Source organism: Cordyceps javanica, chromosome 5 (assembly GCF_051103115.1).
Source record: "Cordyceps javanica chromosome 5, complete sequence".
In the NCBI taxonomy this organism is placed as follows: domain Eukaryota; kingdom Fungi; phylum Ascomycota; class Sordariomycetes; order Hypocreales; family Cordycipitaceae; genus Cordyceps; species Cordyceps javanica.
This window is the reverse complement of record NC_139299.1, coordinates 687,846-705,567: the sequence shown is the minus strand read 5'-3', so window position 1 is coordinate 705,567 and position 17,722 is coordinate 687,846. Positions and strand designations below refer to the sequence as shown.

General features: G+C 54.4%; 5 protein-coding genes across 5 annotated transcripts; 3 read left to right on the top strand and 2 right to left on the bottom strand.

Annotated features, from left to right (window-relative positions):
* Positions 1 to 1,147: 1,147 nt before the first annotated feature.
* Positions 1,148 to 2,182, top strand: V2A60_007450 (uncharacterized protein; the record flags this gene model as incomplete). Its single annotated transcript, XM_083258734.1, has 1 exon — positions 1,148 to 2,182. One exon carries the CDS (start codon positions 1,148 to 1,150, stop codon positions 2,180 to 2,182), a length of 1,035 nt encoding a protein of 344 aa, XP_083114860.1.
* Positions 2,183 to 2,691: 509 nt separating this feature from the next.
* On the top strand, positions 2,692 to 8,616 carry V2A60_007449 (Sec63 Brl domain-containing protein; the record flags this gene model as incomplete). The annotated part of the gene is made up of 1 exon (XM_083258733.1): positions 2,692 to 8,616. One exon carries the CDS (start codon positions 2,692 to 2,694, stop codon positions 8,614 to 8,616), a length of 5,925 nt encoding a protein of 1,974 aa, XP_083114859.1.
* Positions 8,617 to 9,793: 1,177 nt separating this feature from the next.
* V2A60_007448 (metallophosphoesterase family protein) lies at positions 9,794 to 11,253 on the top strand (the record flags this gene model as incomplete). The annotated part of the gene is made up of 2 exons (XM_083258732.1): positions 9,794 to 9,932; positions 10,022 to 11,253. The coding sequence occupies 2 exons, from the start codon at positions 9,794 to 9,796 to the stop codon at positions 11,251 to 11,253; spliced, it is 1,371 nt and encodes a 456-aa protein (XP_083114858.1).
* Positions 11,254 to 12,613: 1,360 nt separating this feature from the next.
* On the bottom strand, positions 12,614 to 14,639 carry V2A60_007447 (Zn(II)2Cys6 transcription factor; the record flags this gene model as incomplete). Its single annotated transcript, XM_083258731.1, has 4 exons — positions 12,614 to 12,877; positions 12,967 to 13,725; positions 13,783 to 14,487; positions 14,580 to 14,639. The coding sequence occupies 4 exons, from the start codon at positions 14,637 to 14,639 to the stop codon at positions 12,614 to 12,616; spliced, it is 1,788 nt and encodes a 595-aa protein (XP_083114857.1).
* Positions 14,640 to 16,433: 1,794 nt separating this feature from the next.
* V2A60_007446 (P-loop containing nucleoside triphosphate hydrolase protein) lies at positions 16,434 to 17,465 on the bottom strand (the record flags this gene model as incomplete). Its single annotated transcript, XM_083258730.1, has 2 exons — positions 16,434 to 17,164; positions 17,273 to 17,465. 2 exons carry the CDS (start codon positions 17,463 to 17,465, stop codon positions 16,434 to 16,436), a joined length of 924 nt encoding a protein of 307 aa, XP_083114856.1.
* Between the last annotated feature and the right edge of the window lie 257 nt (positions 17,466 to 17,722).

The following is a 17,722-nucleotide window of genomic DNA, read 5'->3' as shown; positions in this document are numbered from 1 at the left end:
GTACATACCTGCCAAGGTTGCTGGGTTCGTGCTTTTTCGGAGGCACCTCCGTCGTATTTTGCACCAATTCGGCTGGCCCCTGTGAGACTACCTACCTATGTACTTGCCCCAAGTAGGGTAGTAAATACAGGTGAGGAATGACATGTTTCTTATTTTCATTTTTAAAGGTGTTTCATTTTGAAGGTGCTTGCTTTTTTTTTTTTCCCCCTCTCTTTTGTCCGCTTGGATTCTTCTCTGCACGAATGTTGCGTCTGCTCATGATTACAAACAGATACCATCATCAGTTTTCATGATCCAACCACCGTCCAACCTCCGTAACGGATTGCTCTGTACCCAAGCCAGTAGCATCTCTTCGGACCCGTGTGCTAGGTAGCGCCGCCCTTTCCTTGCAGGCCCGCAGCGGGGCTCTCCCCCCGTCGGCCGGCTCCAAACTGTTCCGAGTCTGTAACCTTTGCATCGCCAACCTCTGTCAAGCCATCGGCCCATCCAGCTGCCACCACACATCACTACTTACTTTTGGTCACTCGACAGCCGGACAGCTTCGGTTCCCATTCTGCGACGACACTAATCAGAGACAACGCACTACTTACCCAAGTCTACATCGTCGCGCCTTCGCCCTTTGCCGTACTTTTAATCCTTTCCCCCCTCCCTCTCTCCCACGGCCCTGCCAGTGCGAGAATTTACGGGGCGCGCCTCGGGACCTCGTGCTCGCTTCCCTTTGACCCGTGGCCTTGCCCGTCCCGTCACCCTCCGTGATGGCTGTCGTTGCGCGCGTGTGTGTGTATTAGTCCGAGTTATAATAATAACACGCTCCCTCCCATCGCCCATCCCGCTTCCAAACATGTTTCTCTTCTCCCCCTCCTCCTCCTCCTCCTCCTCCTCCTGCCGTCCTCCAGTCCACTGAAAGCCCATGCGCATCAACTCAAACGCCAACAGTAGCAGCCGCGCCTCGCCTCATCTCCATATGGCCCGCGCCGACTCCTAGCACCACCCGTCGTCCCGTCCTCCGCGCGCCAGCCGTCACCACCCTTTCCCCGACCTGTTTCGGGCCAACGCAGCATTTTCGCTTCCTCGCTCGCCCTTTGAGTTTTGCTCAACTGCTCTCGCGCGTAATCTAATCGTGTGCCTGCATTCTCTTATCAGCACCATGAACACCACCGCCGACTCAACCCCCATCGGAGGCGTCTTTGCCACCATCGGCCTGCTCACGGCCGTCTTTGCCGTCACCCGGGCCATTCAATTCGTGAGCGTCTACCTGCTGCCTTCTCGTATAGCCCGCTATGCGCACACCACCAACGGCCAGCCGCCTTGGGCCTTGGTCACCGGCGCCTCGGACGGCATCGGCCGTGGCTTTGCCGCTGAGCTCGCCAAGCAAGGGTTCAACCTCGTCCTGCATGGACGCAATCGTGCCAAGCTCTCTTCTGTCATGGCACAGCTGCAGGAGCGCCATCCCGACAGGTCCTTTCGCATCCTCATCGCCGACGCTAGTAGAGTAGCTTGCCTCAACTGTATCCGTCCTCCGCCCGGCCACGCTCACAGCCATGAGCACGACGACCCGTCTGCGCCGGCTGGCCCTACCGACTTCGACGCTTTGCGTACCGCCCTCGACGGTCTCAACCTCACTGTCCTCGTCAACAACGCTGGCGGCGGCGCTGTCAACCCGACGTTCCTGTCGCTTGGTGAATCCTCCGAAGCTCGCATCACCGGCAACGTGAGCCTCAACGCACTCTTCCCCCTGCATCTCACTCGCGCCCTGCTCCCGACCCTGCGACGCAACTCTCCCTCACTTGTGCTCAATGTCAGCTCCTTGGCCGATAACGGCCTGCCCCTGCTCGTCTCGTACTGTGCCAGCAAGCGCTTCTTGCTGACCATGACGGAGGCGGTCGTACGTGAGATGAAGCTGCTAGGCAGGGGCGGCGATGTCGAGCTGCTAGGCATCCGCGTGGGCAAGACCACCAACACGGCCTACTTCACAGAGAAGCCGTCCTTCTTCACCCCGGATTCCCAGACCATGGCTCGTGCCGCCCTCGAAAAGGCCGGCTACGGCCACGGCGTCGTCGTTGGATACTGGGCCCACGCACTGCAACATATCCTCATAAAGTCCATGCCCCTATGGGTCAAGGATAGAGCTTTCATTGCTGCCGTTCAAATGGAGGCTGCAAATGATCGCAAAACAACCTAATCTGTGTTTTGAAATTCTAGCATTTTTCGGCGTTGATGGGAACAGTACATTCCCCGTTTGGATCGGGACGCATTGCAAGTTTGTGTATTCATCATCTGTGTATTTTAGCAGTCAAGCATTACATCTGATACCAAAACTCCATATACCAACCACTTTTAATCTACCTCAAATCACCCTGCCCTGCGAATGTATTGCAAGTTTGCCAGCATGCTTGAACCCATGAGCATTGCTCTCATCGTCGAGGCAAGCTTCTGACACTGCCATGGTGGGGCACGTCAAGTGGGAATACGTGGGGCAAGAAGCGGCGGTATGACTCCCACCTCACCAGCCAAGCTGACGTTGCAAGAAAATATATCAGCAAGCACTACTCTCTGCGACAGAGTATAGGGCAGTCTTCTGCGGCTAATCGCATTACTGCTGTATAAAAAAAATACTACGCACAAAAAGCAAAACCTCAAATCCACCGAAAAGGCCTCAATCAGCTGCCCCGACGACACAAGAACGACACCATGGCACGCGAAGCAGAAGCAGAAGCAGAGTGGCGGCAACAGTTCGAGGCAATGCAAGCCGCCATCGCCAGCCTCAACCTACCAGGATCTCTTCCCGGCTCAATTGATTTGGATTTTGACGACGCAGACTTTGAGGGTTATTCATCTGGCAACGCTGGCCAGGACGTTTGGGACTTTATTTCTGACGAAGATGGCGATGATTATAGCAGCGACCTCGTTGAAGCGGATACCGCAGCCTTAGCCGCTGATGGTTATAATGCTGCCTGGCTCACAGACAAGTGTGCCTCGATTGCATCCAAGAATGGTCTATCGGAAGACGTCTTTGAGGCGCAGATTCTCAGTGCCATAGGGTCCGGAAAGTCGGACGAGGAGCTGCAAGTAGAACTCACAGACCTTGTCGGATTCGACGATCTCGACTTCATCATTGAGCTCCTCGCGCACAAAGATGAAATTCGCGCGTCCAGTGCGACTTCTCTCGAGGCTGGTGGCCGGGCCACAGGTCGACTGCTGTCCAAGGCCGAGCGCGACGAGCAGCTGCGCCGTCAAGACTTTGAGCATAAAAACGCGACTCTTGCGCCGAGCTTCTCGCGCGAGACGCAGTACCCGCATGTTTACAAGGCCTATTCTGCCGGCAATACGCTGAGCTACGCTGGCAAGAAGTATGGCCTTCCGGCAGGCAGCGAGAGAAAGCAGTTTGACAAATATGAGGAGTACTACATCCCCGCCGGCGCCAAGGGGAAGCTTGGCTACGGCCAGAAGCTGGTTGAGATTAAAGACTTGGACGGCCTCTGCCGCAACACATTCAAAGGCTACAAGGCTCTCAATCGCATGCAGAGTCTTGTATACCCCGTCGGATACAAGACCAGCGAAAACATGCTCATCTGTGCTCCTACCGGCGCAGGTAAAACTGATGCTGCAATGCTCACCATCCTTCACACCATCGGACAGCATGTCTTCCCTAACCCTATGGAAGACATTTCTGCCACTGAGTTTGCCGTTAATTTGGAAGATTTCAAGATTGTCTATATTGCACCGATGAAGGCTCTCGCCGCTGAAGTCACGGAGAAGCTCGGCAAGCGTCTCGCATGGCTCGGTATCAAGTGCCGGGAATACACAGGCGATATGCAGCTCACAAAATCCGAAATTATTCAAACGCAGATCATTGTCACGACTCCAGAGAAATGGGACGTCGTCACCAGAAAAGGCACCGGCGACACTGAACTTGTTCAAAAGGTGCGCTTGCTCATTATTGACGAGGTTCATATGCTTCACGATGAGCGCGGTGCCGTCTTGGAATCGCTCGTCGCCCGTACGGAGCGTCAAGTCGAGAGCACCCAGTCACTTATTCGCATTATTGGACTGAGTGCTACTCTTCCAAACTACATAGACGTCGCAGACTTTCTCAAAGTCAACAAATATGCAGGCCTATTCTACTTTGACGCGTCCTTCAGGCCCGTCCCCTTGGAGCAGCATTTCATCGGTGTCAAAGGAAAGGCAGGCAGCAAGCAATCGAAAGATAACCTTGACACTGTCGCTTTCGACAAAACCAAAGAGATGCTCGAAGTCGACCACCAGGTCATGGTGTTTGTGCACTCCCGACGAGACACCATGGTGACGGCTCGTATGCTGCACCAAAAAGCAGTCGAGTCCTTCTGCGTCGATCTTTTCGACCCAACCAACCACCCAAAATACGAGCAAGCGGTGCGAGACATGAAGTCTTCTCGCTCTAAAGACATCCGCGAGCTTCTATCAAAGGGTATCGGCGTCCATCACGCTGGCATGGCACGAGCCGACCGAAACTTGATGGAGAGACTCTTCGCCGAAGGTGTGCTTAGAGTCCTCTGCTGTACAGCAACCCTCGCGTGGGGTGTCAACTTGCCAGCTGCTGCAGTTGTCATCAAGGGAACACAGGTTTATAGCGCCCAAGACGGTAAATTTGTCGACCTTGGCATCCTTGATGTGCTGCAAATTTTTGGTCGCGCCGGTCGTCCTCAGTTCGAAGACACTGGTATTGGCATGATCTGCACGACGCAGGACAAGCTACAGCACTATCTCACCGCTGTAACGGAGCAGCAGCCGATCGAGTCGAAGTTTTCGACAAAGTTGGTTGACAATCTCAATGCTGAGATTGCTCTTGGCACAGTCACATCGATCCCTGATGCTGTGCAGTGGATTGGATACTCCTACTTGTTCGTTCGTATGCAGCGAAGCCCCATCACTTACGGCATTGAGTGGGCTGAGATTCGAGATGACCCAACTCTTGTACAGAGACGTCGCCAACTGGCTATTCAGGCTGCGCGTACGCTACAACAGTGTCAAATGATCATCTTCAACGAGACAACCGAGGAGTTACGAAGTAAAGATATTGGTAGAATTGCCAGTCAGTACTACATTTTGCACGGTAGTATCCAAGTCTTCAACGCCATGATGAGAGACCAGGCCACCGAAGCGGATATTCTCAAGATGATTAGCATGAGTGGAGAATTTGACAATGTCCAGTCCCGAGACAACGAAGCCAAGGAGCTAACAAACCTCAAGGACGAGGTCATCCCATGCGACGTTGATGGTAGCATAGACACGCCCCAGGCAAAGACCAATATTCTTCTCCAGTCTTACATATCCCGCTCGCAACCTGAAGACTTTGCGCTCTCAAACGACATGAACTATGTTGCACAGCAGTCAGGCCGAATATGCAGAGCACTCTTCATGCTTGCGTTGAACCGACGGTGGGGTCATCAATGTCTGGTGTTGTTGACGCTCTCCAAGTCTATTGAGAAGCGAATTTGGCCCTTCCAACACCCATTGCACCAGTTTGACCTGGCCAAACCAATCTTGAACCAGCTTGACTCGAAGGAGCATCTGACTATTGAGGCTATGAAAGAAATGGAACCTGCCGAGATTGGCGCACTTGTCCATAACCATGGCGCAGGCAAGACTATCGCCAACATCCTCAGAAACTTCCCTACAGTTCATGTGGAGGCGGAAATCGCACCTTTGAATAGGGACGTTTTGCGGATCAAGCTCTATGTTATCCCCGACTTTCAGTGGAAAGATCACATTCACGGCACGTCTGAATCTTTCTACATCTGGGTCGAAAACTCAGAGACATCTGAAATATATCACCATGAATACTTCATTCTCAACCGCAAGAAGTTGCATGATGATCATGAGCTCAACTTTACAATTCCGTTGTCGGATCCCCTGCCGACACAGATTTATGTGAGAGCCGTTTCCGATCGATGGCTTGGAGCTGAGACCGTCACGCCGGTATCTTTCCAGCATCTTATTCGACCTGATACAGAGAGCGTGTATACCGACTTGCTAGACTTGCAGCCTCTGCCACTCTCGGCTCTCAAAAACCCTCCACTGGAGGAGCTGTATGCGAAGCGCTTTCAGTTTTTCAACCCCATGCAAACGCAGATCTTTCACACCCTCTACCACACAGCCGCAAACGTGCTTCTAGGCTCGCCCACTGGATCTGGAAAGACGGTCGCAGCGGAGCTGGCCATGTGGTGGGCATTCCGCGAGCGCCCTGGCTCCAAGGTCGTCTACATTGCGCCAATGAAGGCTCTCGTTCGCGAACGTGTCAAAGATTGGGGTTCCCGCCTTGCCGGACCTCTGGGTTTGAAGCTTGTGGAGTTGACTGGTGACAATACACCTGATACTCGTACCATCAAGGATGCTGATATCATCATCACCACCCCTGAGAAATGGGATGGTATCTCTCGTTCTTGGCAGACAAGAGGCTATGTGAGGCAGGTTAGCCTGGTCATCATCGACGAGATTCACTTGCTTGCTGGCGATCGTGGCCCCATTTTGGAGATTATCGTCTCGCGAATGAATTACATTGCAGAGATGACCAAGAGCGCAGTTCGCCTTCTCGGCATGTCTACCGCGTGTGCTAATGCCAGCGACTTGGCCAACTGGCTAGGGGTCAAAGAGGGCCTGTTCAATTTCAGACACTCTGTGCGCCCGGTTCCATTGGAGCTATACATTGACGGTTTCCCCGAGGTACGCGGATTCTGTCCTCTGATGCAGTCGATGAACCGACCGACATTCCTTGCTATCAAGAACCATAGCCCTGAAAAGCCCGTCATTGTGTTTGTCGCCTCCCGTCGCCAAACTCGACTCACCGCCAAGGATCTCATCAACTTTTGTGGAATGGAGGAAGATCCCCGTCGTTTCCTGCACATGGACGAAGAGGACCTACAGCTCAATTTGTCACGGGTTAAGGATGATGCTCTGAAAGAGGCTATCAATTTTGGCATTGGCTTGCATCATGCTGGTCTCGTTGAATCGGATCGCCAGCTTTCGGAAGAGCTCTTCCTGAACAACAAGATCCAAATCCTTGTTGCTACCAGTACCCTTGCCTGGGGTGTCAATCTGCCTGCTCATCTTGTCGTCGTGAAGGGCACGCAGTTTTACGATGCAAAGGTCGAAGGTTACCGTGATATGGATCTAACCGATGTCCTGCAAATGCTTGGCCGTGCAGGTCGTCCCCAGTTCGACAACTCGGGTGTCGCCCGTATCTTCACGCAGGATGCCAAAAAAGACTTTTACAAGCACTTTTTGCATACTGGCTTCCCTGTTGAGTCGTCTCTCCACACAGTGCTCGACAATCATTTGTGCGCCGAAGTCTCTGCAGAGACCATCTTGACCAAACAGGATGCGCTGGACTATCTGACCTGGACCTTCTTCTTCCGACGTCTGCACAAGAATCCTTCCTACTATGGACTGGAGATTTCGGCCGAAGAACATAGCACCATTGCGGCACAGCAAGTGGCTAACGAGTACATGGTCGAAATGGTCAACAACTCGCTCGATGAACTGGCCACGTCCAAGTGCGTGGAAGTTTTTCCAAATGGTGACGTTGACTCGACGCCGCTGGGCAAGATCATGAGCTACTACTACCTTTCTCACAAGACGATTCGCCACCTGAGCCGTCATGCCAAAGCAAATGCCACCTTTTTGGATGTGCTCTCTTGGATGTCGCGAGCTAGCGAATACGACGAGCTTCCTGTCCGTCACAACGAGGACTTGGTCAACGAGACGCTTTCTGATAATCTGCCATTCCCGGGCCACTCGTTTGGCCTGCCCATGTGGGATCCCCACGTGAAGGCATTTCTGCTGCTTCAGGCGCACATGTCGCGAATTGATCTGCCCATTACGGATTACGTCGGTGATCAGAGCAGTGTGCTTGACCAGGCTATTCGTATTATCCAAGCTTCCATCGACGTGCTCACTGAAATGGGCCACTTGTCGAGTTGTCTGCAGATGATGGGCTTGCTTCAGTCCGTCAAGTGTGCTCGGTGGCCGACTGACTCGCCCCTTTGCATCCTCCCCGGTCTGGAGCCGGAGTCTACGAAGAAGGAATCACTGCTGCTCAAAGAGCTCAGCACCTACAGCCCGCAGCAGGTATCACAGCTCGCCAAGCGCCTCCGAGTACCCTCCCACATCCAGCCTCGCTTTGCCAGAGCTGCATCCATCCTTCCTAATATCGCTGTCTCTATCGACGATAAGACGGCCCTGTCCGTCACCGTAGGCTTGAAGCGCCTGAATGCGCTCGTGGAGCGTGAAGCGCGCATCTACGCCCCCAAACTACCCAAACCACAGTCGGAAGGCTGGTTCATCATCGTGGCCGACATGGCCAAGGATGAGGTCGTTGCGGTTAAGCGTGTAGGATGGTCAGCGCCGGCATCTCGCTCCGGCGGTCCGCGCAAAGTCGAAGTCAAGACGAAGCCGACGGCGCGTAGCACGATCAAATTACCGCAGGTCATCGGAGCGCGAAAGGTGGATGTGATTGTGGTGAGCGATGCCTATATTGGAATTGAGTATCGTATCGAGGGAGTCGACATTCCGGCAGCGCCAGTGGTGGACAACGACATCGACTCAAAGAAGAAGGTGGCCGGTGGTGGACGCGCGTAACGGAGAGGCTGAGCCATTTACTAGGCAGGGAGGGGTCAGAACACTGACTAGCATGCCAGTGCGGAGTACAGTGCACCATCTCTGGTCACTACTTACAAACTACAATCAAATCAAGACGCACGACAATTTATGGTTTGCTGTCAAAAGTTCCTGCCCTGCTAGGCTGTGAAATGTGGTGCTCGGGAACGCGGCCGCCAGGGCTCCGTGGCTTGAGTCAGGGTCTGAGAAGGGGACCCTCCATCAATGCAATCGGCAAGACCATGCCGGAGGCGTGGCCTTAGCGTGTAGAACGGCCCAATAGCGCCGACGTAAACTGGCCCTTTGCCGATTAAACAAGCAAGAAAGACGTCGTCGTCTTCCATTATTACAGAGGCGCAGCCTTGGGTCGTGCCAGGTGAGTATTGCGAAGCCGCCGTCTCCGCTTCACTCCCTTGGATGGGACATGTGCTCACTTGCCTATTCCAATCATTTCAGGATTTGAAACGAATGCTGTTTCCCGCGATTGACATTGAACTCACCTGGCTCAATGGGCTGAACGTAATGCAGTAAGCTGACATACATACATGGAGGCCGACATTGTCATAGGCGGGCCGCAGCGGCAGCGGCAGCAGCACCAGCACCAGCAGCAATAACAGACCCCTAGTAACAAATGGCGCAATCCAGCCCTATCCAGAAGGACAGCAAGCCGGCCCAGGTCCAGACACAAAGTCTAAACGCCACAACGCTTTATGTACGAGGACTCGTTGCCAAGTTAGTTGCCGATTGAACAATCGGCGCTGCACAAGGGCGGCGCCTCGCGGCCTAGCCCCCCCTCCGACGTGGGTAAAAAGGGTACGCCGATGAAACAGGACCGGCCAACCAGAGACGATCAAGTTTACCCGTGCAGTGACTGCGTGCCCCCAAGCCGGTAATCCAGACTCACATAGTTATAGATTGCCAGCACGTCTTTCTGGATACTCGACAAGCGGGTGGGTGGCAGCGCAATGTAATATACATGCCCCCCTCCTTCTCATCTGTGTGTGTCTCGATCTTGTCCGCTTCTGAGTTTTTCTCTTTGCTCAAATTTCTGTCAATTAGTCTTGTTTTTCTGCACTGTGCATCACAAAGCCTTGAGCAGCCTGTCTGTCTTGCAGCATTGCACGTACAGTAGGCGGCCCAAAGCGCAAGGCAGAGCAACATGGCCGCCGAGAAACTCATGATCGCTGTACTGGCCAGCACAGTCGCCGTTGCAGCGCCGACATCTAAGCCGCCACTGCAGTTTACGGCCGACGGCAAATTTCACATTTCAGTTTTCAACGATATACATTTCGGTGAAAGTAAGAAGCCCCATACAATTTCTTTTTTCTTTTCTTGTTTCAATCTTGGTGAAAAATCAGAAAATTGACCGACATTTTGCGCTGCTCAGACGCTGCGGGACAAGGCCCTTTATGGGACATGAAGACATCAGAACTCATGGGTACAGTGATGGACGCCGAGAAGCCGCAGCTGGTGGTGCTCAACGGCGACTTGATCTCCGGCGACCAATACCAGGGCAAAGACATCCTCGACCACGTCGACCGCATCGTCAAGCCTATTGCTGCGCGGCGCCTGCCGTGGGCCTCGACCTACGGCAACCACGACTCCAACTACAACCTCTCGCGCGACCAAATGTTCAAGCGCGAGAAGACGTACAACGGCTCCTACACGGAGCGCATGGTGGATGGTCAGAACGCCGGCGTCACCAACTACTACCTCCCGGTGTACGCCGACGACGGCTGCGATGCGTCCACCGCGAGCAGCCAGTGCGTGCCGGAGCTTCTTCTGTGGTTCTTTGACAGCCGCGGCGGCAAGTACTATCGCACGCACGACAGCCAGCCCGACTGGGTGGACACGACCGTGGTGGACTGGTTCACGGCCACGAGCAGGCAGCTCGCCGCCGCGCACGGCAACAAGGTGGTCCCTTCCATCGCCTTTGTGCACATCCCCATCCACGCGGCCGCCGTGCTGGAGACGCAGGGCCCGGGCGGCCACGTCGACCTCAGCCGCCACCCGGGCATCAACGACGACAAGATCAACGGCCAGAGTCACGCCGGGCCCCCCGCCGCCGGCAACAACGCCACGCGCAGCAGCCGGAGCGGCGGCTACAGCGGGCACGACGTGCCATTCATGCGGGCCCTCGCCGCCGCCGACGGCCTCATCGGCCTCTTCTACGGCCACGACCACGGCAACACCTGGTGCTACCGCTGGGTCGGCAAGGTGGAGGGGCTCGACGTCGACGTCGGCGTCAACGGCACCGGCGTCAACGGCACCGGCGCTGACACCGGTAGCGGCCTACACCTCTGCTACGGCCAGCACACGGGCTACGGCGGCTACGGCAACTGGATCCGCGGCGGCCGCCAGATCGTCGCGACGCGCGCGATGCTGCGCAACAGGACGCTCGACACGCACACGAGGCTCGAGACGGGCGAGGTGGTGGGCGCCGTGACCCTCAACAGCACCTTCAACGACGACGTCTACCCCACGGTGCCGGACACGAGGACGACCATGCACGCCCAGGGCAAGGCGCTGAAGAGTACGGCGTCGGTTGGCCCGCGGCCCGCGTGGGCAGCGTTTTGTCTAGCGCTGCTGCCGCCGGCCTCTTTGCTACTCTTGTGGTGAGGGCTGAAGGAGGTCTCGGTATGATCAGGAAGGGGGGTTGTTTTTGTTTTCCTTTTCTTTTTCACCTTCTCACACGCGAGATTAAAGTACATGTATGCATTTACCACGGCGCTTCTGCATTTACAGTCCACATACCCAATCATATACGATACAACATGACGATTAGAACAATGTTATTATATACATTACTAGAAAGATTCAATCATTTACATATTTGCCAGTCCATAGAATTATACATCATCTCACTGCTAGATCTGGATGGCTCCCTTACATACCGTCGGAGCAACACAGTCGGCCACTCGATGGTTGCCTTGAATGCAATTCTTCTAGACAATACCGGACAAGCCCAGCTCAATTCATTCCGAAGCAATCACTTGCATCCGAGGATCGTCAAGGTACTCTCACAACTTGAAAATATTTTGCTTTTGCCAAGTTTGTAGATGTTTTGCAAAAATGGCTTATACTCGTTGGGTTCCGATCCTGGTGGCGGCCTCCTGGTGGAAGCACGCTACGGCAATCTCCAACGCCGTCTCCGACGCTTCAATCCCACTTCATCACCTGAATAAGTGGTTCGACCAAGAGGTAGAATCGACCGCCTTGGTGCGTCGTCGAGGTTGTCATGTACAGTGACTTGTGGCTAGGAACGTTGTTCATCCACAAGACTATTCACCCCATCTCCTTGGACTCGTTACTTTGGAAGAATGTCATGGTTACACATTCCAAAGAATTCGGCTCTCCGCGGAGAGAAGACTCTCCACTCCAGACTTTGAGCCTTTCCAGCCGAAAGATTCCTTGGAAACCAACATCTCCATTTGACATCCCTAGCCTCGTGTCTATCTTCTTGACCACCGTTAGAGACACTGATTCCTTTCGCACGGATTCGAACCTGTTTGCTTCAATGGCCGAGAAGTGGCATCGAGTGGCCTTTTTCGAGTCGGAGGTAATATTGCGTTGCTGGGATCAAACATGTAAAGGAAGGCCCAGAGCTCCACTCCACAAGCGAAGAATCGAAGAACAACTAGGAGTACCAAGGGATGTGAGGTTCACTTCAGTAAATCTCACATCCCTCTTGAAAGCCCTAGAAATTGCAAAGTCGTCAACAGACCTAAGGAGTTCAACTTTTCGATTGGGGCCATTCGAATAAGACATCAAAACTGTCTAGCAGAGCCACAAGAGGCGCAACCATCGAACATGCTGGGGCTCTGATAGAGATGTTGACAAACATATAGCCTGGACCCATTTCGGACATGGACAGCACTCTCCTGACCTCGTGGCCTGCCGTGGGCCGACGCCGTAGAGCTCAACGTTGAGATCTTGCTTCACCCTGTCTGTACACGTAAAGAACGTATTTGAGAAACTATCAAGAGTCTTGCTTTTGTGGTTGCGTTGCGTCGATCCATAGTGACCCCGGGTGGACGGGCAGCTCCCCATCCTCTTTGACAGGCTCAGGGTCATTTGCGGCATCATCTGCGGCCGCAATAGCCGCGCCATCATCGACAGGCTCGCATTTTAGTGGTCCAGCCACGTCAGCTTCATTCGGAGGCGGCCGCAGGCGCCGCCATTGCGTGGCGCTCCGTGAATCATAATCCTTTAGAATCGTGGCAGAAGGTGTCCGTCCAGTGGACTGAAGATTTGGGAGTGAATTGTTAGCTCTCTCAAGAGCTTTTCGGGCGAGAGCAAAAAAAAAATAAAAGAATGGGGTCTGTTGCATACCTTCTCAACATATGCCGCGCTGCGCAGGCCGAGATTGTGCGCCATGAACTGCAGTCGACCCTCGGCGAAAGAGCGCTGCTCATCCGTGGCAAAGTCGTGATCCTGTATGGCTGTCAAGGGAAACATGGCGAGGAATGCGGAAAGCCTGCTCTGAGCTCCATTTTGCCCGCATGCATAGCTGGGCATGGTCGGCAGCAGCGCCGTGCGATTCTTAAACCAGCCAAGTAGATATGGCACGCCGGCGATGGCCTCATGGATGACGTCGGTGCAGCGTTGCTCCAGGCTTGAATATTCTGGTAGCGCTTTGATATCGGTTTGCTGATGTATGAGCGCAGAGCACCGTAGTATCGAGTTCATCAAGACTAGCCGTGAAGTTCGCACCATGCTCCAGATGGCTCCCACCCACGGACCTCGATAGCTGTGAACCGGGCCTGGAAGAGCCTCTGCCTTGGTCGGATCAGCTGGAGGATGATTGATCCACGCCGCAGTACTGAATTTGAAGTATTCCGGCAGCGTTTCGGGCCAGTTGCGGCATTGCTCCTCTACAACTTGGCACTTCTTCATGAGTGCCGCCAATTGGTCAAAATCATCGAGTGTAGCGTATTCGAGGTCCAAAAGACTGTCTAGCTGGTTTCGAAGTTCTGAAGTTATGGTCGTCAGGTGGAGTCCTACCAAGGCGTACTTGTCTTTGAACGTTCCTTTCCCCCACCATTCCGAAGCTGTCGGCGGAGGCTTCCCATGCAGCAAGCCGAGCAGAATCTGCAAGGATCAAGTCAGTCTTGATAGTAGCAACTGTAATGTGACGCGAGTTCTTACCAAATTCACTCGGACCGCTACGAATATACCCATACCAAGGTCAGTGTTCAGTTTTTTCCAGCTTCTGCTGTTCATCAGCTGCATTGACCCAGAAGTATGAGCGGCCCATCCTTCAACACCGCGTGCGCTGGCGGACTGAATTTCATATAAACCGAGAAGCATGACGGTGGCCAGGGTAGAGTCGCTTGTCGCAACGCTTGGGCGAGACAGGGCATTCGAGGTTGCGGCCAATGCTTTGACGTAGTACGAAGCAGCCTGGCGCTCAATGGTTGGATCAAACCCTTGTTGGGTGAGGGATGAGAGGGAGCAAGCCATGAATGCCAAGTAGAATGGACTACCACGAGGTGCAGTCTTCTGAATAGGGAGCAGAAACTCGAAGATACCCCGGTTGGTGCCCTCTGGCGGAAGCAGGACCCAATTGGAGAGGAAGTGGCAGGACGCGGCATCTTGAAGAGGAATCTTGATTGTCGAGTCCACTGATGACGTAGCGGCATCTGCTCTGTGCGCAGCATGAATGATCCAGCGATTTGTATAATACTCGTCTTCATCACTTGATGACGAGCCACTGGACACTACTGTCCCCTTTTTCACGGGCTTGCGACCCTCACCATAGGGCCGCGATTGAGTACTTGTCACCACAGGATAGCCGGGGCACTGCCGTTTGTTCTTGCGGCAACGATTGCAGAAAGGTTTCGTCTCATCGCACTGTTGAGTTGGTGATTAGCCACAAGCAGCTACCTACCGAGTCGAGCGATCTGTGAAAGCCCTTGGGCGTAAGAGGGACAGGGCTTCCGTACCTTGATCTTGCGGGACCTGCAAAGATAGCAGCCGCGGGACGGAACGCCGTTGTACACCATGGAAACGAAATGTGCTTGAAAGAGGGGGCGGGGGGATGTCTCATAAAATTGTAATGTCGAGAAGATGGCCTAGGCGACATGAGACCGTTATGGCAGCCAGAGAGGACGAGATGAATCCCGGCTCGGGAATACCTGTTACCGGCCGCTGAGTTGGTGGAAGATGCTTGCGCGGTTGAAGGCGAAGGAAAACGAAAAGGAAGTAAAGGAAGACTGCGCGTCCAAGAACAAAGCAAATTCTTTCACCTAAATAGATGAGGAGGGGAACGGGGAGGAGTGGACGGCCATGGCATGTCTCAAGACAAGACAAGTTCTAGACGGGCACCACCCGGTGAGTGTCCCCGAGCACGGATGATCTCCGTTGGGATCGATGGAGGCGGACAGGCGAGGGTGGAGTCTGCGTCCTGGGGGATCATGGGCTGGCCGATTCGCTGGTAGTTTTGAGATAAGAGAAGGGGGGAGCTTGCCGGGCTAACAAGTTGGGGGGACTTGGACGAAGGCGAGGTTCCTGGGGGTGTTTTTTGACGAGATGAGTTTCGACTTTGGCGGGCTGGGTTGGTGTTCGATTCAAGTGGGGGTGGAGATGACAAGGCACAGCTAGTTCAGGCGCTTTTCGGCAGATGCACCCAGCTTCACCAGACTTGACGCGGCACAGACCCGAGGGCCCTGGACCGCTAACCAACCTAAACTAAAACGATTTGACTTTTTAGCACTTACCCAGTATTAGTGCCAGTTTGATTTTTTTCGTTCATCGCTAGTCGGCTCCTGGACAGGGCAAGACATATGTCATGCCATTTTTTTTTTCCCCCTTGTCGGCCGTTCAAGGCTATCGCCGGGGTGCGGGGGGGAGAGGGGATTCACGCGAGAGAGGGAGAGAGGGAGCCTACCGTGCCCTTTGCCGCAGCCGAGGCAGATGGGAGGCACCAGTATCCCATCCCATTGCTAAACAGACAGATGCGGAATTGAATTGATATTGCGTCTCTTTCTATCAACGGGTACAAAAAGAAAGCAAACAGACCAAAACCTCTCCCCTCTCGGCGCAGGCGGCAGGCCTAATACGAAAACCAACGTGACCCTTCTGGGCGCGACGATCCATGCAGCCCGGGCCGCCACCTATCTATCTCCTTTGTAGGTGGATATGCCCGCCAAGAGTACCCCTGCCAATACAACACTGCACCATGAAAGCGGAGATTGTCTCTTGCATGTAATGCCACAATCACAATCACGTTCACGGGCCAAGGTTTATATTAAAAAAAAAAGATGAGTCGTCGTAAACAAAAGCATGGATGGTGAATTGACACAACATGAGACACCCTTTCCATCTCGTGTTGTACCAACTTCTACGAACTGCTCATTAATCGGACAATGCAAATAGACACAGACCAACGGTGGATATTTCAAGAGTAAAAAAAAAAAGAGGCAGAGAAGAAAAAAACAAAACAATGCAAAGCAACGCATAGAAATCGCCAAAACCAAATGCAATCATATAATCCAAACATGCCAATGATAGCCAAGACAAATACAAAGAAACATGTACAAACATCTCAAAATGTCAATGGGAAGCCTTGGCAGTGACTTCCTCGGGTATCTGTGTGTGAAACAAGGAGAAGGGGTTTTGATCAAGTCGTTGATGTTGACGAGCACGGCAGTCGTTGGTATGAACCCCCGGCCCTTGCACTTCGCAGCACGACCTATGCGCGTGCTACTCGTGCAACGTCGCAGCAAACTTTGGACGTCTGCTCGACGCCCCGGAAGAGCCGTGGCTTGTCAAATAAGCATGGAAGCAGCAGTATCGGCTCAACAGCACTTGGACCTGGGTTTGGGTGCTACGTCGTGCCGATCCGTTTCCTCGCTTACGGGGCGCTCTACCGTAATGGCCGGCGAAAAGGCCGGGGAGAAGAGCCAGCTCCTGCGGTCTCGGCCGACGCGGAAGCTGCCCTTGTGGTCGCGGCCCTCGAAATAGCCACCGTCCATGCCGTCAATGTAGCCGGGCGTGCCGGGCAGGGCGGTGGCGAGCAGCAAGGCTTGCTGCATCTTGCGGTTCTGCTCGACGAGCTTGCGCGCGACGACGCGAAAGACCTCCTCGACGCCCTCGCCGCTCTCGGCGCTGATCTCGTGGCAGGCGTCCCAGCCAACCTCTTGTCCCCAGAAGCCGGAGCTCCGCTTGGAGCTGGGGCTGCGAGGCTCGCCCATGGCGCTGGCCGAAGACAGGCTGACGTTTCCGTTCATGGCCGTGGCCGTGGCCGTGGGAGGCGGCGTGCTGCCCAGGCCGGGGGCCAGGTTCTCGGCGACGTATGCGATGCAACGTTCAAAGGGCACCTGGCGCGCCGACGGGTCGCGCGTGACAATGTCGGCCTTTGTGCCCACCACGTGTAGCACGACGTCGTTGGGGAGGTTTTGTCGAAGTTCGGTCAGCCACACGCCCATGTCGGCAAAGGACTGCGCGTCGGTTATGTCGTAGCAGAGGATGCAGGCATTGGCGCCGCGGTAGTATAATCGGGAGATGGATCTGAATCGTTCCTGGCCGGCTGCGGAGCGATCCGTTAGCATACCGACAAGAAAAAGAGAAAGAAAAAAAGAAACTGCACTGGCTGCCGCCAAAAGGCAACAGGCGCGGGGGAGGGGGGCCGGCTAACCTGTATCCCATATCTGAAGGCGGACGACGGTATCCGCGTCCGTGTCAACGACGCGCTTAGTGAGAAAGCTGGCGCCGACGGTGGAGGTGGTCTGGGCAGGGTTGAAGGCGCCTTTGCAGTAGCGCATGACAAGCGAAGTCTTGCCGACGTTTTGGGCGCCGAGGACGACAATTTTGGCTTCGAGCGAAGACATGGTTTGTGACTGTTTAGTGACGGCGGGATCGCGGCTCGTTTGCAGCAGGAGGCATGCGAAGGTGGTGGTGGTGATGGTGGATTCGAGCGCTCGCCAACACAAACAGCATGGCACGGCGGGCAGTGGGAGATGGTGGGCGGCGCAGTGAGTGCTTTTACAGCAGAGAACGAGGTTCGAGGCAGAGCGTCATGATCACACCGACATGGCGAGCAGTGTGGTATATGTTCAGAGGTCGGGGGTGGCGCGGGCGAGAGCGA